Genomic DNA, 25,488 nt, shown 5'->3' with positions numbered 1-25,488 from the left:
TCTATGTGGATTTTATTGTGTTTGTTACAGTAAACATCTTAAATTGTGTTGAGTGATCCTTTGAGTTGGCCACTGGGAAATTCATATCTCTTTTTTTAAAAGTTACCTATCACTACAGGGATTGTGGCAACAAAACAATGTCACTCAAGAAGTTCTGAAGAAGAATCATAAGGACTCTCTTTTTCTTCATTCATGGGATGTGGGCTTCGCTGTCTGGGCCAGCATATATTGCCCATCCCTAGTTGCCCTTGAGAATGTGGTGGTGAGCTGCCTTCTTGAACCGCTGCAGTCCATGTGGTGTAGGTACACCCACAGTGCTGTTAGGAAGGGATTTCCAGGATTTTGACTCAGCGATAGTGAAGGAACGGTGATATATTTCCAAGTCAGGATGGTGAGTGACTTGGAGGGGAACCTCCAGGTAGTGGTGTTCCCATCCATCTGCTACCCTTGTCCTTCTAGGTGTTAGTGGTCGTGGGTTTGGAAGGTGCTGTCTAAGGAGCCTTAGTGAATTCCTGCAGTGCATCTTGTAGATGGTACACACTGCTGCTACTGTGCATCGGTGGTGGAGAGAGTGAATGTTTGTGGATGTGGTGCCAATCAAACAAGCTGTTTTGTCCTGGATGGTGCTCAGCTTCTTCAGTGTTGTAGGAGCTGCACCCATCTAGGCAAGTGGGGAGTATTCCATCACACTCCTGACTTGTGCCTTGTGGTCAGGCTTTGGGGAGTCAGGAAGTGAGTTACTTGTCACACGATTCCTAGCCTCTGGCCTGCTTTTGTAGCCATGGTATTTATATGGCTAGTCCAGTTCGGTTTCTGGTCAAGGGTAACCCCCAAGATGTTGATAATGGGGGATTCAGTGATGGTAATGCCATTGAACATCAAGGGGCGATGGTTGGATTCTCTCTTGTTGGAGATGGTCATTGCCTGACAATTGTGTGGCACAAATATTATTTGCCACTTGTCAGCCCAAGCCTGGATATTTTCCAGGCCTTGCTGCATTTGTACATAGACTGCCTCAGTATCTGAGTCATTGAGAATGGTGAACGTTGTGCAATCATCAGCGATCATCCCCACTTCTGACCTTATGATGGAAGGAAGGTCATTGAGGAAACAGCTGAAGATGGTTGGGCCTAGGACACTACCCTGAGGAACTCATGCAGCAATGTCCTGGAGCTGAGTTGACTGACCTCCAACAACCACAACCATCTTCCTTTGTGCTAAGTATGACTCCAACTAGTGGAGAGTGTTCCCCTTGATTCCCATTGATTCCAGTTTTGCTAGGGCTCCTTGATGCCACACTCAGTCAACTGTGGCCTTTATGTCAAGGGCAGTCACTCTCTCCTCACTCGGGAGTTCAGCTCTTTTGTCCATGTTAGAACCAAGGCTGAAACAAGGTTAGGAGCTGAGTTGCCCTGGCAGAACCCAAACTGGGCATCAGTGAGCAGTTTATTGCTAAGCAAGTGCTGTTTGATAGCACTGTTGATGACCCCTTCTATTATTATACTGATGACCAAGAGTAAACTGATGGGCAGTAATTGGCCAGATTGGATTTGTCCTGCTTTTTGGGTGTAGGACATACATGGGCAATTTCTACATAGCCAGGTAGATGCCAGTGTTGTAGCTGTATTGGATCAGTTTGGCTAGCGGCGCAGCAAGTTCTGGAGCACAAGCCTTCAGTACTATTGCCGGAATGTTGTCAGGGTCCATAGCCTTTGCAGTATTCTGCGCCTTCAGTCATTTCTTGATATCACGTGGAGTGAATCGAATTGGCTGAAGACTGGCATCCGTGATGCTGGGGACCTCCGGAGGAGGCAGAGATGGATCATCCATTTGGCAATTCTGGCTAAAGATTGCAGCAAATGCTTCAGCCTTATTTTTTGCACTGATGTGCTGGGCTCCTCCATCATTGAGGGTGGGGATATTTGTGGAGCCTCCTCCTCCAGTGAGTTGTTTAATTGTCCACCACCATTCACAGCAGGATGTGGCAGGACCACAGAGCTTAGATCTGATCCGTTGGTTGTGGGATTGCTTAGCTCTGTCTATCACTTGCTGCTTATGCTGTTTAGCACGCAAGTAGTCCTGTGTTATAGCTTCACCAGGTTGACAACTCATTTTTAGGTATGCCTGGTGCTGCTCTTGGCATGCCCCCCTGCAGTCTTCACTGTACCAGGGTTGATCCACTGCCTTGATGGTAATGGTAGAACGGGGGATATGCCGGGGCATGAGGTTACAGATTGTGGTTGTTTACAATTCTGCTGCTGCTGATGACCCACAGTGCCTCATGGATGCCCAGTCTTGAGTTGCTAGATCTATTTAAAAACTATCCCATTTAGCACAGTGGTAGTGCCACACAACACGATGGAGGGTATCCTCAATGTGAAGGTGGGACTTCATCTCCACAATGACTGTGTGGTGGTCACTCCTACCAATGCTGTCATGGACAGATGCATCTTCGGCAGACAGGTTGGTGAGGATGAGGCCAAGTATGTTCTTCCCTCACTACCTGCCACAGACCCAGTCTAGCAGCTATGTCACTTAGGAGTCGGCCAGCTCAGTTAGAGATGTTGCTACCGAGCCACTCTTGATGATGGACATTGAAGTCACCCACCCAGAGTACATTCTGTACCCTTGCCACCCTCAGTGCTATCTCCAAGTGCTGTTCAACATGGAAGAGCACTGATTTATCAGCTGAGGGAGGGCGGTAGGTGGTAATCAGCAGGTGATTTCATTGCCCATGTTTGACCTGATGCCACGAGATTTCATGGGGTCCGGAGTTGATGTTGAGGACTCCCAGGGCAACTCCTTCCCGATTGTATACCACTGTACCGCCACCTCTGCTGGGTCTGTGGGATAGAGCCTACCCAGGGATGGTGATGGTGGTGTCTGGGACATTATCTGTAAGGTATATCTGTAAGGTCCATGAGGATGACTATGTCAGGCTATTGCTTCACTAGTCTGTGAGACAGCTCTCCCAATTTTGGCATTATCCCCCAGGACTTTGCAGGGTCAACAGGGCTGCGATTGCTGTTGTTGTTTCTGATGCCAAGGTTGATGCTGGGTGGTCCGTCCAGTTTCATTCCTTTTCTGTGTTTTTGTAGTGGTTTGTTACAACTGGCTTGCTAGGCCATTTCAGGAGGCATTTAAGAGCTAACCACATTGCTGTGGGTCTGGAATTACATGAAGGCCAGACCAGGTAAGGACGACAGATTTCCTTCCCTAAAGGACATTAGTGAACTAGATGAGTTTTAACAACAATCAACAATTATTTCATGGTCATCATTAGACTTTTAATTCCAATTTTTATTTAAATTCCACCATCTGCCATGGCAGGATTCAAACCTGAGCCCCAAGAGCATTACCCTGGACAATACCACTATGCCATCACCTGCCCTAGAGGCGTCTGTAGCTATTCAGTTGCAAGAGGCACGAGGATGAATTTTCAGTTGAGCAAGACAGCAGACTGGATTTTAACCAAGAGGCGAGTTCTGCGCAGAGTTGGAGAGATGTGCTGAGGCTAGGAAACCACATTGTGTGCGCAATTTAACTGTGGACTTTCTTTAAGTGGAGTTCCAGCCCACAGGCAATCTGATTTACAAGCTGGAGGGCTTTCAAACTAGAAGCCTGGTTCAGGCCAAAACCTGTATGCATTGGGGGAGTTAGAGAGTTGTACTGGGTGGTCCCAATTGAAGGGCAGGCCTGGATCCCAGGGGCAGGGGGGTTGGTTTGGATCACGGGTGGTGCGGGGGAGAGGGGTGTCGGTTGGATTGCTAGGGGTGGTCCAATGATGGTTTGGGGGTTCCAGGCAGGAGGCGTCTAATGATGGTCAGAGGTCCTGATTATGAGGTGGGCGGTGGGAATCCGATGGTGGTTTGGATGGATGGGATGGTGATCGAAGAGGGTCAGATGGAGGCCAGGGGTTCAGATAGCAGTTGAGCAGACAGATCACACAATGAGTTGTGTGAAGGTTTATTGGGTAGCTTATTGGTTCTTCAGGAAACTCTCCTGCTCCTCCTGGCCCACAAGCAGTGCTGTCAACACACGTTTTTGTAATTCAGACCCTCTCGCCTCCTTAAAGCTGATGAATTTCCAGAGGCCTGGGAAACCCAGTCAACATGAGTTAAAAATAGAAAAATTGTTCAAATGAAGGAATGAAGCCTCATTATAGTGTTTAAATGACCAACCCGCTTCCTGTGAGCAGATTAGTTGCCTCAGTGAAGTGTCATCATTGTCTTAATGTTGGGAAACAGAGCAGCCAATCTGCCTTATGGCAAGGTGTCAGAAACAGCACTAAGAAAAATAACCAGTTAATCAGTTTAGATGCTGTGGTTAATTAATTTGCTGCTTAAGGGCTGTAGAATCCATTCTGTCAAACTAAAGCAAAGCAATTAAACTTTACCCAATTTGATCACAAAGGAACCCCTATTAATAACAAATCCATTCTAAAATCAAACAACTTTTGAATAAGCTTGCATAGTCAGTAAAGGGATAACAATGTTAAGAGTTAATTTTGGATGAGAGGACTAGAAAAACCAAATCCATATCTTCTGCCATTTTAGTATGCTATAAAGTACACATCTCTCCCACATTCACACTATTGAATTGGAAATGCCCATGTTCAGCTGTACAGTACCTCCAACTTTTGAATTGTAAGCCACTCCAACTCCACATTTCTTGTTATTGGCTTGCATTGCAATTTCCCCAGCACACCTGGTACCGTGCCTAAAAATATAATGAAGCAGATTAGAACTTGTCAAATCCAAACGAGAAATTGTGGTCTAGTTCTTTTGCAAGCTGTGCATATACGATTTATAGTTCAAAATAAATTCTGGTATAATAATATATGAATGCATATTTACGTTAAGGTCAACATTGAAAAATAAAGTGATACTTTTGATTGTGATCCAGCACATTCAAATCTTATGATGTTAGTGTTATTCTGGTAAACGTATAGTATACTTTGTAGCTGGCATACAGTTGGTAAGTACTCCCAGGACATTTGCTGATCGGCAAAAACCTGAAGTTTAAACATAACAGAAAAGACTCCAAAAATAAAACATTGTTTGGTTTTCAGCTGTCCAACTGAAAACTGGGTCAAACTATCACACTAATACCTTTCACCGCTTGTTTAAACTACTGTAGATTAACTCTCGGAAGAGGTAATGTAAATATAACTGCCATGAGACACATTTCAAAGTGCCTATCTTTGAACATATTTCAATTTTGAGAGCAGACAACAGTATATGCTGCTGCTCACAGTTCCTAGTTGCTGATAGTTTAATGTCTATACTGTAAACCCAAGTGTCTACACTCCAAGTAAACAAATACCTGCAGCTGAAACCTTCACATTGTGGCAATGTTTGGACACAGGATATGAGAAAGCATGGAACAAAGAAAGCCTGCTCTTTCCATGGAGCATACAGGAAAAGAAATGAGAAGTCTCTGTTTGTATTATTTGGCTCTGGTGTACCGGAGAAGCTTTTCAGCACCTATTGATAAATGGTGGTTTAGTTTCCCTATGATCAACACAATCCTTTCAGTATTGTGTGCGAGATTAGAATTTCATCTCTTACATGTCTCTGAATCGGCAATCATTCTCTGAATATGGAATCATCCTCACAGAAGTAAATGCGATAAGATGACCCATGGGAATTGCACTGCCGGATTCCTAAAATGGTGTGGAGTCCTTGGTTCTCATGGCAAATGGAATGCTGTCATTTGTTGCAAGGGGAATGGCATATTGAAGCAGGGATGTTTTGCTACAGTTTTACAGGGTATTGATGAGACACATCTTGAGGAAGGTCCACTCGACTTATTCCTGGGATGGGGGGGGGTTATCTTATAAGGAAAGGTTGGGCTTTTATCGATTGGAGTTTAGAAGAATGAGAGGTGATCTTATTGAAGCATATAAAGTCCTGAGGGGGCTTGACAGAATAAATGCTGAAAGGATGTTTCCCCTTGTGGGACAGACCAGAACTTGAGGACACAGTTTAGGGATAAGGAGTCTCCCATTTTAGATGGAGATAAGGAGGAATTTTTCTCTTAGAAGGTCGTGTGAAACTCTGTTCCCCAGAGACTGGCAGTGGCTGGGTCATTGAATATTTTTAAGGCAGAGGTTAATAGATTCTTGACTAACAAGATAGTTAGGGAGGTGACAATATGACGTTCAGGCCGCAATCAGATCAGTCATGATCATATTGAATGGCAGAGCATGCTCGGGGGACCAAATGGACTACTCCTGCACCTAATTTGTTTGTCATCATTGCAGCAAGCCCTCCTATGAGTAAGTGAAATATAATGCCACACAAATATGACATTTTGCAATATGTCCTGTGAGCTAGCAATGCCAGGTGCAAGGAACATCTTAGCTTTCCTGGTTAAGGACCTTGGGGTTGGGGCTCAAAAGGGTATTTTCCCAACAGTACAAGCCTGCAGTGCGGAAACTGCAACAGTCTAAAGCAGGCCAATTTTAACCACTTTTCCAAACCTTCACATGATGTATCTGGCCAACTTATGCTGCGGCAAGCCTTTATGATGAAATTCCACGGTCCGACCCAAGGTGATATTCCAGTTACACTGCAAATGGTGCCAACATCCAAACAAAATATATAAATATATGAATGAACTTGACACCAGAAAATGGGTTGACCAATGTGTGAAAAACTCAAAGGGCAGCATTTTCCCCCCCACTGGGGGGGTTGTGCAGGAGTGGGCGTGGGCGGGCAGGTCCCTGATCGGCGCCCCCAGTTGGCGGCATGCTGCCAGTATACATGGGCGGGTCAATTAACGCCCGCCCGGCGTGACATCTGCCCGGAAACGCTGTGCGCTCCCTGTGCAGTGGGTTGGGGGGGTTGGGGGGGGGGGTGGTGGCGGGTGGGGATTCTCTGAGCCTGGAGTGCACTCTTTCACGCATGCATGTGAAAAAGCGCACTCACCTCCCTGAGGCTAAGTGCTGCCTCAGGAAGATCGGCTCAAGTGTGAAAACATTATCAAAGGCAGAAAAAAACATTCCTAACATGTCTCCTCGTTTGACACTGTCACATGAACTGGGACCTGTCCATCACTTTTATTTAAAAAGTTTTCGAACATTTTAAATCCCTCATCAAACCTCATCCCGCCCGTGGATGAGATTTCATGCTTTTTCGGAAGGCCTGGGCTCTCTGTCTGCTCGCCAACCTTAAGGTTGGACGGGCAGGCCCATTAATTAGGTAAATTACTTTTTTTAAAGGCCTTAAGTGGCTGTTAACAGTTTGGCAGGCACGCAGCCAAGTCGGCTGTGCACCCGCCGAACTGAGAATCTAAATGACGCAGGTCAGGATGCACACCCCACCCCCGCTCACCGACCAGAAATTGCTGCCCAAAGTTCCACCCTGTTGAGCATCCACTACTGTTGCAGCAGATAGGAAATTTATGGCCCTGTTATCTAATGGTAGGAGACATAGACAGTCCCGGTTGTTATCATGTTGTAAACAGCAGGCTGAAAGATTCAATGAAGATTGTCTGAAGCTCTGAAATGAATTTAATTGCCAAAGGGTGTGCACAAGAAACAATTCAAACAAAATTTTAATTATTTGGTATAACTCTCATCATGCAATTGTGAATTTGAATATAGTCACTTGCACTGCAGCAAAATGAGATATGTGAAGTGCAAGTATTTTTGGCTCTGGACAAACATAACACGATTTAGGTCTGCGCTTCTAGAGCAAATTCCCCATGCAAAAGCTAATGGGTGTAAATTTTCACCTGTCAGTCATTTTAATGAAAGTCAGTGTCAGTGCTAAATGGATAATCCCATTTTTTGCTGATAGCATCTTGTCCACTCAAGCTATTGAGAGGAAAAACATTAACTCTGTTAATAATTTAACAATTCAAAAATACTTTAGTAATTTAAAGGAAATTTCCTAAAAGATTTTTGAGTACAGGGTATTTGGTAATTATCAAGGTAAAATGCTGAGTGCTGGGGAATAATTGATGTTGCATTTTCCCTCAGTGTTTGCATTGTGTATTCCTAAATGTTGGTCAAAAACATAACAAACTCTTTCTACACTACCCCTGTCAAAGGCGAGAATCTCAACAGTGTTCTCCTCATCTTCCATTGTGCAGAAATATTGAAGGAACAGTTGCTTTTGTCTGCTTTGCCTAATTTCTACAAGTGCACTGATGAAGTTTCAGAACCCCAGTAGAAATTCAAGGTGGATGTCTTTTATTGCCCACCTTCCTCAGAGTCCTCCTGTGTACAAGAGTGGACTTCTTGCTTCCTACATCAACTGTCCTTATGCCAGTTAATACCAAGCTACGGGCAGCTTGGTATGTGAACCTACATCAGCTTGGGTCTGAGATCAAATGACCCAAACTCAGTTTACATTAGCTAACATCAATTGTCAAGAACTGTACATAGTCTTTTATTTTACCAATGCTAGCTAATTTTAACTAATGTCCCATAGGTCAAAAACCAAAAGAAATTCCCCAAGAAGTTCCTCAGATTTTTCACTATAACTTCACCAAAAGTGTGGCAGGGGATTTGCACTGTACTTCCAGCAAAATTATGGCAATAGAGGAAATTAATGGCCTTTTTTTTAAGTTAGTATTTTCCTAACATGGGTCTAGATCCTGGCATGTGAAAGGCTTCAGTAAATTCTATATTTTATTATAGGTGTAAACTTACTTATTTTCATTAGTTGGGTCGTATCTTGGAAATGGATCAGGGTCATTATCATTAAAATCATAGCTTGCTTCTGGATCCTATAGAAATACAAAAGGAAAATGAAAGCATTAATACTCAAGTATCACAATAAATGTTTTTAAAACTCTGGTATTCCATTTGTTTGACTTAGGTAGAATATTGCTCAGGAATATTTGCAATCCAGGTCTACAGAGACTTTTTTAAAATCAAAATGGTGTGATTAGCTTTCACACCAATGCAATCAGTTATATTGTTGAAATGTAATGAAAAAAGATCACAATCAATAGCAAGGGCTGACACTTGCTCTATTGCATTTAATTAAAATCTACAGACATGCGCAAGGAGATCAGGGGCAGAATTTTGACCTCGGCGGGCGGGCTCGGTGGGGGCGGGCGGTGGTGGTCGGAAAGCCAGAAGGCGATTTCACATGAGTAGGGATATGTTATAAGTGAAATGTAAAAAAATTTCATTCTTATTTGATATTGGAAACTTCAGCCCGCCCTTGGATCTTAATTGATATTTTAATGGCCTTAACAGGCCTTTTAATTGTCGGCAGGCGCACTGCCGATTCCCGCGCATGCCCGCAAACCAAACTGCTCGCCTGATGTCAACGCGCGTCATTTCTTGCTCAAGCGTGTCGGACCCACACCGCCCTGCCGAGGTGAAAATTCTGCCCCATGTAATAATTTGTCTCCTGTGTGAGGATTACCAAGTTGGTTATGGATCATAAAATTAATTATATCTCTTTGTGATTAATAAACTATTTCAAGACAAGGTACAGGTATCAGTCAAGATAACACCTGTCAGTGACCAAGACTAGATCTAGTCTCTATCATTCAGTGCTACACTATGTGATGTATTTACTCACTAAGTCACTTTGATAGTTCAATGTCAGAGAATTGTTTAAATGAAGTTTGGGGAGTAGTTTATACCTAAGTTATTACAGTTCATTGCAAAATGGGATTGCTGAGGTATCCCATGGGGCTGGATTTTATGGTGGAGGGGCTCATAAACTAAAACAGGTGACCTGCCTGCTGCTTTCCTGCCCAAACCTGACCTGTCTCCTATATTACAGTAGGTGGGGAAGGTGTCAGGTAACCTGCCCACCCTTGGGCGTAATTGGTGACTTACGGGCCTCCTTCCACCTCCACCTCTATATTACATGCAGCAGGGGAAGGCAGCCCAGTAGCTTTCACTGTGTGGGCTGCTGTAGGGGAAGAAAGGGGGTGTACCTCTTATGGGGTCCACTGTGCCCATTGGAGACACCCCCATAACCAACATTGCACCCCCTTTTAAGCCTCCCACCCAGCTTCTAAAACTTGCCCCCCCCCAACGCTTCTCCCCCATCTCACTGGAGTCTGTCAATGATCCATGACATTTCTCCTTTTGAGGACTGCTTGTCATTCCAGCAGTGGCCATTGCTTGATTCTGGCGCTGCTAGGATGACAGAGTTGCCAGAAAATCAGAGTGGTGCGGAAATCCCACTCTAAATAAATTAAGGCTGGCCCCAGTCTAATATCACAGCGGGGCAGCTGGGTTTCAGGTGGAAGGGCTGATTATGGACTGTTCAGTTAAAGGGACAGGGAATACATACACCGCTCTGCACATCACTACTCGCACCCCGCCACCCCCCCCACCACCTCCCCACCCCGCCCCCCCCCCCCCCATCCATCCATAAAATCCAATCCCATGCCTTCAGTGCAGTTACATCTTCAATTTCTCTTTGTGGTACTTTATTTTAAACATTGTATTTTTCACTTTCAGATTTCCAATATTGACCAGTTGTCAATGCATCAGTAATTGAGATATCATCAATTTATATTAGTTTTGAACATATTGGCCTGAATCTTCTGGTCGGCGTACATGGGTGGGCTCCACTCACCAAGAGGTAAAATGACATGTGGTGATGTTGGGCGCGTGCCCCCACGTCACTGCGCATCATTCAGACCTTCAATATGACGGGCATGCAGCGGAGTCGGCTGCGCATCCACAGAACTGTCAAAGGCCTATTAAGGCCATTTAAGTAGCAATTAAAAGGATTAACAGAGCTGCCCATCCAACCTTAAGGCTGGTGAGCAGGTGAAGAGCCCAGGCGGCCTTCGCATTTATCTTGAAACCTCATCCACAGGCAGGATGATGTTTCATGAAGGATTTATAAATCAAATAAATTTTTTAATTAAAATTCATTGACATGTCCCAGCTCATGTGACAGTGTCACATGAGGGAGGAGACATGTCTGAATTTTTTCTTCTTTATGTAAATTTTTCAGAATGAAATTAAATTTGCTGAAGCAGCTTTGTGCGTCAGGGAGATTTCTGTGCTCTTTCGCACGTATACATGAAAAAGTGCAGGTCCTGACTCAGCCTGCACCCCCCACCCGCACAGGGAGCACTCAATGCTTCCGGGTGAGCATTATGCTGGGCGGGCCTTAATTGGCCTACCCGCATAAAAGTCAGCACGCAGCCAGTCACGAGCGGTGATCGGCTGCACGCCCGCCTGAGCCCGCTGCTGCTCGGCGCCCCGACAGGAAGAAAATTCTCCCCATTGTGGCAGACATGTGGGTTTCATTTAAAGTTTCAAAGGAAAATAGTGACCAATAGATACAAAAAAAATAAAATAATTCTGCAACGTTCACTGCCTCAATCATATCAGTATAATTTTTTTTGTGATAAATATCGAGAATCTATAGCTCTAAGTCATCTAACATTATAGCTATCGATATATTATTGATTCACGTTAAACTCCTTGTTCATTATGATTTAACAGCCTTTTTCATTCTGTAATCGTTGAAATGTATTAAAAGTGAGTTTTCCATGATCATGATAGAAATAAACCATTCCATTCAAACAAGCCTAGCGAGCTACATGAACACCTCTGTTACATGCAGTTACTGGTTGCTCTTCCAAATCCCTGCATGAGCAGACTGACACTGTCATGTAACCTAGACTAGATTGGTGTTGCAGCAAAGGTCAGCACAAAGGAGCAAAAGTTTACAGGGGAAGGAGAAGCAAATATATGAAATTTGACCCCCTACAAAAGGGTTCAGATTAAAAATGGTATTATAATTTAGGCAGAGGGAAAATGTGCCAATGCATATCCCTGTTCACTTAAATGATTATGTTTTCACCTGCTGAAAGAAAGATAGAGGGAAATATATAACAATGCATTTTATCTCCTGGTTATGTATGGGGTTTAGTTAAAGCAATTATATAAAGATTATATATTTCTTTTCTGTGTTGGTCTTTTGTCTTTATGTATATTTTTTGTGGTGTCGACTGGCTGAGTGTTCAGTTCTTGTGATTGTCTATTGGCTAAATGTTCAATTGTGATGGTTGTTATGATCCCCATAGAGATCAACAATGTTTAATGAGAAAGCGATTAACTGAAAGAGCCACACCAGAAGATTTCATGTTTTTAAACAAAAACAAACTTTGTGTATATACAATGCATATTAAGCTAAGCAAGCACTACTAAAATAACACAATACTTTGTCAAGTTTTAGAGCATAAATCCAGTTCCCCTTTTACTTCCTATTTTCACCCAGGAGTTCCCTTATACAGTACGAGATCTTGAGAGTTCATTCACTTCTTCTTCTGGATCCAAATCAAGTATATCACAGCTCTCCAGAATTCACTTTGATTTCTCCTCAGTGTTCCAGCAATTCTCTGAGTTAGGAGATTTCATGGATAACCTTCCATTAGCTATTGCCTAAGTGACTCTCCCATTTTCCTTCAAAACCTCGTGACTGTGGACTTCTGAGCTCAAGCTTGGGCTTCATTGCATTCATGCTTAATGACTTAAAAATATGGAACATCCTGGTTCTTAATGGCCCACTGCTCCTTTTCCTGGCTTTAGACAGACACAGGCTGCTTTCCTTCAGTCTGCTCCAACAGCTGCTTTTTAGTTCCTGGTCCTACAGCTGCTTTACAACTCCTGGCAAAATCTATCTCTGCCTTCTCCAAGCTGACTGCCTGTTTCTGTAAGCAAACACACAGATAAACCCAAAATATAAAAGAGTATCTCCCAGTATAGTCTATCTATAAAATAAAAGTAAAAATACCTGGAAAAACTCAGCAGGTCTGGCAGCATCTGCAGAGAGGAACACAGTTAACATTTCGAGTCCATATGACTCTTCAACAGAAGTTAAAGATTCTGTTCTGGTTCTGTTGAAGAGATATATGGACTCGAAACGTTAACTGTCTTCCTCTCTGCAGGTGTGCCAGGCCTGCTGAGTTTTTCCAGGTATTTTTATTTTTATTTTTGTTTTGGATTTCCAGCATCCGCAGTTTTTTGCTTTTATCATAGTCTAACTCGATATCAACATAGCATACCTGGGATGTTCCAAGCAAAAATTTAAACTAATTAACTTTTACCTTCCAAACAACCCTTAGCTTCTAGGACCCACATGAATAATTTATATCTCTATTGAAGTTAATGGCCCTCTTTCCAGACTTGCTGGTTCTACCAAGAAACCCAGTGTTTACAAATTGCTTTTAGCTCCTTTGATCTAGGAACTACATGAATAATTTAAATCCATTATTGAAATAACTGTAGACCCCCTGTCCCTACTGAAAGCTTAGAGGTGGCTCCGACAAGTTTAAGTTTTCTCACTTCTAAATATAGCTTTAAGCTGTAATAACACCAGTAGATTGGTTTGAATTGCACCTACTTCAGGATTGTTTACCAGTTTCTCAATCAGATGTCTCATCTATATCACACTAACACTTTAATTCCTAAAACTTAAAATTATACTTCTAAAACACATAAATTATGAAATTAGATATTCGCAACATGGTGTTCATACGGACTCGAAATGTTACCTGTGTTCCTCTCCGTAAATGCTGCCAGACCTGCTGAGTTTTTCCAGGTATTTTTATTTTGGTGTTCTCATGGTTGTGTTCAGTTTTTGTGGTGACTTATTTGCTTTACGGTCAGTTTTTATGCTTTTTTATCGATTCTATGCTTTTGTCTTTCCTCATTTCCTTCATTTCTTCCCCTTCCCAACATTTTCCCTCTGCATAAATTACGATAACATGTTTAATCTGAGCAACCATGTAGGGGGTTAAATTTCATATATTTGCTACTTCTTCCCCTGTGAGCTTTCTCTCTTTTGCACTATGCACTGTCCTTTCCCGATCCTCACTTAAGGAAGGATGTTAACACATGGAAGGCAGTTCAGAGAAGGTTTAGTAGACTAATAACAGGAATATATGGGTTGCCTTATGAGAAAAGGTTGGACAGGCTGGGCTGGTATTAGCTGGAGTTTATAAGAGTGAGAGGTGACTTGATTGAAACAGATAAGACCCTGAGAGGTCTTGACAGGGTGGATGTAGAGAGGATGTTTCCTCTTGTAGGACAACTAGGCTAAGGGTCACTGTTTAAAAATGAAGGGTCGCCATTTAAGACAGAGATGAAAAGAATATTTTCTCTCAGATAGTTGAGAGTCACAGAATCACACAGTGCAGAAGAGGCTCTTCGGCCCATCGAGTCTGCACTGACACGTGAGAAACACCTGACCTACCTACCTAATCCCATTTACCAGCAATTGGCCCATAGCCTTGAATGTTATGATATGCCAAGTGCTCATGCAGGTACTTTTTAAAAGATGTGGGGCAACCCGCCTCCACCACCCTCGCAGGCAGCGCATTCCAGACCGTCATGCCCCCTCTAAACCTCCTAACCCTCACCTTGAACTTGTGTCCTCTCATGACTGACCCTTCAACTAAGGGGAACAGCTGCTCCCTATCCACCCTGTCCATGCCCCTCATAATCTTGTACACCTCAATCAGGTCACCCCTTAGACTTCTGTGCTCCAAGTCTATCCAACCTCTCTTCATAACTTAAATGTTTCATCCCAGGCAACCTCCTGGTGAATCTCCTCTGCACCCCCTCCAGTGCAATCACATCCTTCCTATAATGTGGTGACCAGAACTGCACACAATACTCCAGCTGTGACCTTACCAAGGTTCTATACAACTCCTACTTGACCTCCCTACTTTTGTAATCTAAGCCTCGATTGATAAAGGCAAGTGTCCCATTTGCCTTTTTCACCTTTGGAACTCTCTTCCTCGAAAGGAGGTGGAAGCGGAGTCTTTGAATAGTTTTAAGCAGAGTTAGATAGGTTCTTGATTAGCAAAAGGGTGAAAGATTATTGGGGTAGGCGGGAATGTGGAATTCCTTTGGCCTTGGGACCTTTTGGTTCTTTTGGGAAATCTGCTCTCTCTATAGTTCCCTTTCCCAGTATCCAGTCTCTCCAGGCAGTTGTCTTCAAACCAACTGAACTCAAACTGCTTTCAACTGCTCTGCCTGTGTGAGTGTGTGTGGGTGCAGCCTGCGTCTCTGGATCTCCATTGCTAGGCAGCAGCACAGATTTTTTTCTACTCTTGTTTTGCTTAATTTCTAATAGAGTCTTAGAACTCATTAGAAATGCAGGCACATTTTTAAGTGAAACTAAAACTCAACTTGATCTTTTTTAACACACAAATACAGAAATACAAATCAAACTTAAACTTTAAAGCTAAAACTCATTCCCAACACTCACAAATACAAATTTAACTTACTTAAACTCTCTCTATTTTCTAACAGAAATATCAGTGAAAGAGAAGCAGAAAGTAATTCTTCTAAGTGTCTGCGGGAGCAGGACATATAACCTCATCCGTAGTCTGATGGCCCAAACATGTCCAATTCCAGATCTTTTAATGATTAGTAAACTTTGTGAAGACACCTTTCCAGCCTAAGCCATCAGTGATTATGCAAAGATTCAAGTTCAATTCCAGAGTAAGGGCCCCGGGTGAGTGAATCGCAATGTTTATCGCCAAGTTAAAACAGTTGACTGAGCACTGTCACTTCGAAGATACACTCAATGACATATTGCGAGATTGTTTGGTTTGCAGCATACACATGATGCCATTCAGCGCCGTTTACTTGTAGAAGTTAATATTGATCTGAAGCGCGCCATGGAATTGGCGCTAGCAATGGAGTGTGCTGAGAGGAACTTTTGATGATCCCTCTTCCATAAGACCATAAGATGTAGGATCAGAAGTAGGCCATTCGGCCCATCGAGTCTGCTCCACCATTCAATGAGATCATGGCTGATCTGATAATTCTCAATTCCACTTTCCTGCCTTTTCCCCGTAACCTTTGATTCCCTCACTGATTAAAGATCTGTCTATCTCAGCCTTGAATACACTTAATGACCCAACTTCTACAGCCCTCTGCAGTAAAGAATTCCACAGATTCACTACCCTCTGAGAGAAGAAATTCCTCCTCATCTCTGTCTTAAATGGGCGATCCCTTACGCTGAGATTATGCCCTCTGGCCCCAGACTCTCCCACAAGGGGAAACAACCTCTCACCATCTACCCTGTTAAGTCCCCTAAGAAGCTTATTTGTTTCAATAAGGTCCCCTCTCATTCTTCTAAACTCCAATGAGTACAGGCCCAACCAATTCAACCTCTCCTCATAAGAAAATCCCTCCATATCTGGGAATCAACCCAATGAACCTTCTCTGGACTGCCTCCAATACTAATATATCTTTCCTTATTTAAGGGGACCAAAATTGTTCACAGTTTTCTAGGTGTAGTCTAACTAGTGTCTTGTATTGTTGTAGCAAGACTTCCTTATTTTTAAACTCCATTCCTTTTGAAATAAAGCCCAACAATCCATTTGCCTTACTTATTATCTGCTGAACTTATATACTAGCTTTTTGGGATTCATGAACAAGGGCCCCCAAATCACTCTGTGCAGCAGCTTTCTGCAATCTTTTTCCATTTAAGTGATATTCAGCTCCTCTATTCTTTTTGCAAAGTGCATAATCTCACATTTTCCCACATTATATTCCACCTGCCATGTTTTTGTCCATTTACTTAACCTGTCTGTGTTCCTTTGTAGATTTTTTGTGACATCCTCACCGCTTGCCTTCCCACCTATTTTTGAGTCATCCACAAACTTGGCGATAGTACATTCACTTCTCTCATCTAAATCATTAATATATATCGTAAATAATTGTGACCCCAGCACTGATCCTTGTGGCACTCCCCTAGTTACAGGTTGCCATCCTGAAAATGCGCCCCCCCCTTATCCCAATTCTCTGTCTTCTATTAGTTAGCCAATCTTCTATCCATGCTAATATACTACCCACAACACCATGGGCTCTTATCTTACTAAGTAGCCTTATGTGCGGTACCTTATCGAATGCCTTTTGGAAATTCAAATATACTACATCTACTGGTTCCCCTTTACCTACCCTGCTTGTTACCTCTTCAAAGAATTCTAATAAATTTGTCAGGCATGATTTTCCCCTTCATGAAGCCATGCTGGCTCTTTTTGGTTATATTATACATTTCGAAATGTTCTGCTATTACATCCTTTATAATAGACCCCAAAATGTTCCCAATGACAGATGTTAAGCTAAGTGGTCTATAGTTACCTGTTTTTTGTCTCCCTTTTTTTCAAAAAATGGCAGACCTTGATGATGAAGTGCACAATATGAATTAACCAGAAGTTGCTGATACTGATATTTATTCCCTATACAATCTCAAGGCAATCAGGTAAATGGAAAGCCTCTAATCATGGTGGTTGATACAGGAGCACCGGCTACATCAGTGGGAGAAAACATCTTCAAGTACTTAAGTGGAGACACCCAGCCACTGAATCTGGAGCAAACCATGGCTTAGCTGAAGACATATTCTAGAGAGGCAATACAGGTAAAAGGCACCGCCACTGTATCTGTATTCTACAGGCAACAGTTAGCCCTGCTGCCAGTGATTGTTTTAACAGGTGAAGGACCTAGTCTTCTGGGCTGCAATTGCTTACAAAAAATTAAGCTCAGTTAGGCAGAAATTTTTCAAATTAGAACAGGAGGAATTCCTGAACTGTTAAAAAAGTATGACAGCATATTGCAAGATGAATTGGGAAAGATAAAAGGCCTACAAGCAAAAATATATGTAGATTCAGAGGCAACACCCAGGTTCTTTAAGGCCAGACCTATGCCTTATGCCTTAAAGGGGAAGGTGGATGCAGAACTGTGCTGCTTAGAGGAGTTAGGAATAATCCAGCCAGTCCAATTATAGGAATAGGCAGCACCCATAGAACCTGTGCTGAAACCACACCAAACTAGTCGTATTTGCAGAGACTACAAGTTAACTGTGAATGAGGCTACTAAATTAGATAAATATCTTATCCTGAGGATTGAAGATTTGTACACCAAGCTTGCAAGAGGAAAATCCTACACCAAGATGGACATGAGCCATGCATACCAATAGCTACAGCTGGACAGCACATCTAGAGGGTATGTAACCATCAACACACACAAGGGCCTGCACCAATATACACACTCACCATTTGGTGTATCATCTGCCTGTGCGATTTTCCAAAGAACCATGGAAACCCTACTATAAGGACTTCCCTGAGTTGTGGTGTTTCTGGGTGATGTCCTGATCACAGGATCAATGGAAGCGGAACATTTGGCCAACCTAGAAGAGGTTTTAAGGAGATTTTTGGAGGCTGATGTATGATTTAAAAAAGAGAAGTGCACTTTCCAAGTGACTGAAGTCACTTAGTTGGGTCATTGAGTGGATGCCCAGGTGTTGGCCCAATAGAGGAGAAAGTCAGGCCAATCAAGAGGGTGCCTTCTCCTACCGGTGACACTGAACTCAAATCCTTTATGGGCATGATGAATTATTATGGTCGCTTCCTGCCAAATTTGTCTACAGTGTTAGTGCATTTACACTTATTATTGAAGAAGAACCACAGATGGTCTTGGAAGGCGAAACAAGAAGAAGCCTTCATAAAAGTCAAGAAGCTCTTACACTCAGCATGTCTGCTAGTACATTATAACCCATCAAAAGAATTAATATTAACCTGTGATGCATCTCCCTACAGTGTGGGAGTAGTGTTGTCATACAAGATGGAAGATGGTTCCGAAAGGCCATTAGGATATGTCTCCAGAACCCTCTCTGCAGCTGAGAAGGATTATTCACAAATTGAAAAAGGAGGCTTATCTGTAATAGTTGGAGTAAATAAATTCCATCAATATTTGCATGGTCAACATTTCACCAGAGTGTCAGATCACAAGCCACTTATGGGTTTATTTAGTGAAGATAAAGCAACTTCACCAATAGCTTCTACAAGAATTCAAAGATGGGCTTTGATTTTGCTGATGTATGAGTACACCTTTATGCACCGTGCGGGTGTGCATATCGCACTAGCAGACGCCCTCAGACGTCTTCCTTTGCCAGATGTTCCAGTGCCACAAGAAGTTGTACTTGTGTTGAATTTCCAGGGCTCCTTGCCAGAGTGTATGAAGCAGATAAAGAATTGAACAAATTGGGATCCAATTTTATCAAGAGTCTGAGGACAGGCATTGCAAGGATGGCCGCTTTCCCTGAAGAGGTAAAACCATTATATGCTGGTAAAACTGAATTAAGTTTTCAAGGTGGAACTTTGTTGTGGGGAGCAAGAGTCATCGTCCCTTTGCAAGGAAGAGAACAACTCTTGACAGAGCTTCACAGAGCGCATCCAGGCATTTCAAAAATGAAGATGCCGCGCGAAGCTATCTCTGGTATCCAGGTATAGAAAGTGATATAGAAAAAAATGGTTAAACTCTGTCTCCAGTGTCAGCAACAACAGAAGTTGCCCATTTTACCTCTGCATCAGTGGGAGTGGCCTGGTCGACCCTGGGTTAGACTACGTTTTTAAATACCATGGGCTGAATTTTCTGGCTGGCAGGGGCAGGTTGGGGGGAAGAGGACAGAGTGGGAGCAGACCCGGTCGCTGCCCGTGAATGGGTCTGCGCCGCCAATTAAGGCCCGCCCAACGTGAATCACGGCTCCCGAGGACAGCGGGAGCGGGCGGGCGGTGGCAGGTCTGCAATGACTGCCGGGTCCAGTGGCAACCTGGCAGCCTGTTTACAAAGCTGCTGCAGCTTTCCCAGGCTGTCAAACATGGCTACTGGAAAGGCTCCCCAGAGCGCTGCTGGTGAGCAGGCCAGGCAGGAGCATAGGGCAGGGGGGCACTGTGTCCCTCTTTTTTTCTGATGATTTCCTTGCTGCTGTTCTCAAGGAGGTGGCAGCACAGAGGGAGGCCCTGGTACCCCAGGACAGGAGGAGGAGGCCCCCCCACATGACTAAACGTGCCTGGGAGGAGGTGGCAGAGGTGGTGAGCTCCCAGGACGTGGTGCGGCGCACCTGGATCCAGTGCTGCAAACGCTTCAATGACCTGGAACTCAGGAAGGGTGAGTACCATGTTGGCATTGGTCACTTAACCCAGCAGGTAGGCTTTCCCCCCTAGTGCCACTGCGCCCACCACCACCCCCCCTCCCCCCACCCCTCCCCATGCCCCCCCAACCAACTCTGAGTGTAGTGACTGCATTGAATCATTGAAGGCCTGTGTCCTTCACTGGGTGGGCCAGCAGATATTGCCCATGCCGAGGTCACCCTGAGAGGGTGGTGATGAGATGGGTTCTACCCCCGCAGCATGTGGTACACTGAGACCTACATTACTCTTTTTGGGGCAACCTGGAGTGTCTGCACCTAGGCGCAGTGCTGGAACTCCAGGACATGTCAAAGTCAGGGTGATGACATGCTGGGAGGGGACCTTCAAGGTGGTGTGGCACCGATCGATCTGCTGACCTCTGCACTCCACGTGCTTGTGCCTCGTTGTTATGGAAGGTTAGCGTGTGTGGTGCCTGATGTGATGTAGGCGTGGGGCAGTGGGGATAGGCCTAGCATCTTTGTGAGAGTGTTCGGCAGCAGCAGGGTGAGGAGGCACTGGAGACCTGCAATGTCCCACTCTGGTTGGAGTGCGCCATCCCCAAAGAGAATCCAGATACAAGTAGCACATTGATCAATGCTCTTCTCTCCTTTTCAGGAGAAGAATGCACATAATGCTGCCGAGCGGGTGAGGATTGGCAGCGGGCTGGCACAGTTAGCGATTCTAAGCTGTGTCGAGCAGGAGGCCCTAGATTTGGAGAGGCGCCATGCGCCCAGGTCCATCAGTGTTGGTGAGGTTGGGGTGCCATGGGAAGGTATGTTTGCCCAGCAGTGATGTCACCATTGTTCTCCCAGCAGGCACGGCAGTGCTGAATGTTCAGTAATTGAAGTTTGCAACATAGCTTATGGAAGGATGAGCGCATAATGATCTGGGGGACAGGGATGCACATTGACATTGTCTCCACGTTAACTAATCAATTGTCCTTGTTCTTTCTTTGAGCATCAGCGGAGCAGGGCCGGGAGGAGTAGCAGCAGAGGCCCCCTCTCACACCTGAGGGCCCTGAAGTCTCACCAGCTTCACACCATCTCTGCCAGGCAGGCACTGGCGCAGATACTAGCACCTCAGTGGGAATTAGAACATCTGCTAGTGTCCCAGGGCACAGCGGTGAGGGCACTTCACAGTGGCTGGAGGAGCTGGCAGAGACAGAGAGTGCCCAAGGCACCAGCAGTCGGAGAACTGCAGGGGACCAGGCACATGCTCAGTCGGTGCCTGATGGTGTGCCTCTGGGGTTGTCCGCAACGCAGCAGGTGCAGGAAAAGCGGCTGGGTGTGCGGGAGCATCTGGTGGAGTTACATGAGGCTATGCTTGGCTTGATCTCCGTAGTGGAGGAGTCTAACGGACTATTGCCAAAGCAATGAGTCTCATGTCCAAGTACCATGTGTCCTCCATGGAGAAAGTGGCGACGCTCATGGAGAGACTCCTCCATGAGACCAATCAGGGCTTCCTGGGGTTGCACTCTTACCAGCAAGCCCTCACATTGCCATTTAACTCAGCTGGTCAGTGCCAGTGTGGGAGATGGTGTGGGCACCAAGTTTCCCAGCTGTGTGCCCATCCATCCACGGTGAGCAGGGAGGTCCAAAGCGACCTCATGTCAGCGTAACAGCTACCTGTTGTCTCTGCGGGCTCCTCTCAGGGCACTCTGGATGAGGGCAGCAGCCAGTGACCTCTGCCAGTGACCATACTGTGAGGCTGTGACGACTTGGGAGATGCCAGCTGTGGAACTGGCAGCTTCCTCCCAGGCAGGGCCAGCACAGGCTTCATGGGCCAGAGGACGACCGCCAAGGTTGTCAAGGCCAACAGGACAGCAGAGTCAGCAGGCTGTCTCAGATGCCAGTCCCAGCGCGGAGGCAGCACCAAGATGTTGCACCCAGAAACGTAAACATAAGGCACCTTAGGCACATCACGGGTTTATCACTGGTGCTTTTGTGTTGGCCCGAGATGAGATTTTTATGAGTTGGTGTGATTTTTAACACCTTTTTCATTTTGTTTCATTAAGTTTCTTTGGTTGCAATAATAAATTCAGACATGTCACCATGGCCTAGGGTGCCTCTTTTGTTCGGCAGGTGAATGATTTCCAAAAATGTCATGAGTGTTTTGTGGGACATTCAGCTTTATTAACAAAGCCCTTAGCTAATGTTCCTAACCAGGCAGATTTTGCATGTGGGTCTCGAATATGCAGCGTACAGCCCAGGCTTGACCTGGAGGTCCATATGTGTTATGCTAGCTGAAGGTTCATTGGATTAAAGCCTCCTGGGTGTCCCTGCCTCCCTGGGATATGCTCAGGTCAGTGTCTACCCCCTCAGCATTTCCCTGTGCGTGCTCATCCTCGGACTCACTGCTGGACTCATCGTGTGCAGCCACAGTAACTGCATCTATGTCTTCATCATCCACTGCGTTCCCCCCTTTCCAGCATAATGTTGTGGAGAGCGCAGCATGCAACCACTATCAGTGACACACGACCTGGGGGGTACTGGAGTGCGCCCCTGAGCGGCCCAGGCATTGGAAGCGCATTTTGCGAAGACCGATGGCTCTCTCCACCACAGCCCTTGTGGAGGTGTGGCTCCTATTGTACTGCTGCTCAGCTTCTGTTCTTGGACGGCGGAGAGGCGTCATGAGCCACTTTCTGAGGGGATAGACATTGTCACCCAGCAGCCAACCATCCAGCCGGGCTGGAGCACTGAAGAACCCTGGCACCTGGGAGTGTCTGAGGATGTAGGCGTCGTGGGAGCTGCCTGGGTACCTTGCACAGACTTATAGAATCATCATCCTGTGATCACACACTGTATGCACGTTCATGGAGTGGAAGACCTTCCTGTTGACGAAGGCACTGGGCTCACCTGCTGGCACCTTGATGGCCACATGTGTACAGTCTATTGCACCCTGGACACGGGGGAAGCCAGCAATGGGCGCAAAGCCTCCACCTCACTGTGTCTGGCTTGCCTGGTCCCAACGGTAGAGGATGAACATCAATGCACACCTAAATAGAGCATCTATAACCTGCTTGACACAAGTGTGGACAGCCGATTGGGAGACACCGCAAAGATCACCCACCGAGCTCTGGAAGGAGCCAGTGGCATAGAGGTTGAGGGCAGCTGTGACCTTTAGAGCCACTGGCATGGGGTGTCCACCCACAGAGTTAGTGGAGACCTCAAGCCCAATCATCTGACAGATGGAGGTGACTGTCTCCCTTGAGAGACAGAGCTTCCTTCCGCACTGCACATCAGACACATTGAGGTAACTGCTTCGCCGCCTGTATACCCTGGCAGCAGGATAGTGGTATCTTCTGTGGCCCCTTCCGCCTTGGACTACCTCTTGGCCCTGCACCTCTTCTGCCCGCGCCTGATCTCCCAAAGGTGGCTCCCCTGGAGGCTGAATGTGCACTTCTGGCCTCCTCCCCCTTCTAACCCTCCCTTCCCCCTCAGAAGAGGTGCCTCCAGTGGAGAGTTCAGCTCCCATTCCCAGGCTAAAGGAAGGCTTCCTGAAACATGAAGGTCCAAAAAAGATTCCTCACTGCAATGTGCTGACCTGAAGGTTATGAGTCCAGACCAAGCAGTTGGTGTGCGTTTTGAAGTATTGCAGATCACACAGGCAAGTATCAGTAACTTTGAAACATCAATATTTGACAGAGCACACTCGCGACCCCAATGAGCCCTCTTATCCTGCCCGTGGATGAGGTTTGTACAAATGTGTCCTACCCACCTGCCCGTTGCACCTGTGCGCCGATCCGAAGATTGCACAGGTGCCGAAAAATCGCGGTCGATTGGTGCCTCAAGGGCCTTAAGTGGCCTGTTAATTAATGGCAGCTGCGCATCGGAGATCATCACGCGCCTGCCTAATGAAATATCGCGATGGCACGCTGTTACTTCAAGACACTCGCCTGATGTCACAATGTGTCATTTAACGTGCGTGCTTGCGGGGCCTGCCCCTGCACACCAATGGAAAAATTCTGCCCCATGTTTTTAGTGATCATCGACACGCATTCTAAGTGGACAGATGTGTCTGAAGTGAGATCACCCACGTCGTGTGCAATAATGGAAAAGCTGCTTCAATGTTTTAGTGTATGTGGCCTACCAGAAGTCATTGTTTCGGATAAGCGTGCTGCTTTCACTGGTTCGGAAATTCAGAGATTCATGAGTTTAAACGGGATTAAACACATTGAAACAGCACCACATAATCCTCAACCAATGGGTTAGCAGAAAGAGCAGCTCAAACTTTTAAAACAGGAATGAAGAAATTATCCAAAGGAATATTAGAAATAGGAATTTCACGATTTCTTCTCAAGTATCGCACAACTCCTCATGCAACTATGGGTTCAACACCATCTGAATTATTAGTGAAACGCTGCCTTCGTACAAGGTTGAGTTTGATGTTCCCTATCTTACAGAGGAAGTTAAAGAAGAACCGTTGTAGTCAGAAAATGAATCACGATATTCGCAGTAAAGATTGAAAGTTTACTATGGGAGAGACAGTCTACGTGTGAAATTTTGGAACTGGATCTAGATGGGTTCCTTGTATAATTGTCTCTGAAACAGGGCCTTTGTCACACCAAGTGGAAGTGGAAAACTGGATTGTTTGGAAACATGTGGATCAACTAAGAAGTAGAGAGACACTCCAACAACCAGTTACTCCATCTGAAATTGAAGTCAAACCTTTGATCCCTGAGGTGCCATATCAACATACAATATGCATACCTGATGTCTCTGTTGAAGTAAATAATACTGAACTGCCATTGTCTAAGGATGCCCCTGATGCTGCAGTTCCTGATCAAGGTGATCCAGTGGAAGCATCTCAATTTGTAGAGCTGAGCGCTCTACCCAAATCACAAAACCACCTCAGAGACTCAATCTATAATTGCATCAATTGCGTATATTTGTATATGTTATGGATTAAGATAGTCTTGTGAATGAAAGATGTAAAACAAAATTAAAGGGGGAGGAATATAGTGATTGAAAATAAAACCTCTCATACTGTATTGGGGATCATGTGATTGTACAGACGAATCAGCCCTAAGTTTGGGTAATCTTAGGGGTGGAGATTTCTAGTCATGGACCTGGTTCAAGCATATAGCTTCTTCAAGAGCTCTGTAAATAAAGTTTACTATTTCTAACAAGAAACCTGTCCAGTACACCAAGTTTATTACACTTATCAACTCAGCACAACTGAGGTTCCTGATTACTCATCTTCATCTACAATCGTACTTATTAAACAATCTGTAAAATAAATTTTGCAATAATACACCAAATGCATGGATCAACCTCAAAGGTCTAAGGTCATTGGTTGGAGGGGTTGGGGCTGTTCTCCTTGGAGAGAAGAAGGCTAAGAGGAGATTTGATAGAGATATTCAAAATCATGAGGGGGCTGGACAGAGTAGATAGGGAGAATCTGCTCCCGCTCGTAAAAGGATCAAGAATAAGAGGGCACAGATTTAAAGTGTTTTGCAAAAGAAGCAAATATGATGTCAGAAAAAACTTTTTCACACAACGAGTGGTTTGGGTTTGGAATGCACTGCCTGGAAGTGTGGTGGAGGCAGGTTCAATC

General features: G+C 44.9%; 1 protein-coding gene across 1 annotated transcript in view; it reads right to left on the bottom strand.

Annotated features, from left to right (window-relative positions):
* pcsk1 (proprotein convertase subtilisin/kexin type 1) overlaps nt 1–25,488 on the bottom strand; it is a 130,307-nt gene that overhangs the window by 69,834 nt on the left and 34,985 nt on the right. The window contains exons 5-6 of the mRNA XM_041187073.1: nt 8,663–8,739; nt 4,631–4,719 (exon numbers count right to left, since the gene is read on the bottom strand). Coding sequence (XP_041043007.1) covers nt 4,631–4,719; nt 8,663–8,739 — 166 coding nt within the window. The remainder of the gene's footprint in view (nt 1–4,630; nt 4,720–8,662; nt 8,740–25,488) is intronic.

This window comes from Carcharodon carcharias, chromosome 4 (assembly GCF_017639515.1).
Source record: "Carcharodon carcharias isolate sCarCar2 chromosome 4, sCarCar2.pri, whole genome shotgun sequence".
Classification (NCBI taxonomy): domain Eukaryota; kingdom Metazoa; phylum Chordata; class Chondrichthyes; order Lamniformes; family Lamnidae; genus Carcharodon; species Carcharodon carcharias.
This window is presented reverse-complemented; position numbering and strand designations above follow the sequence as displayed.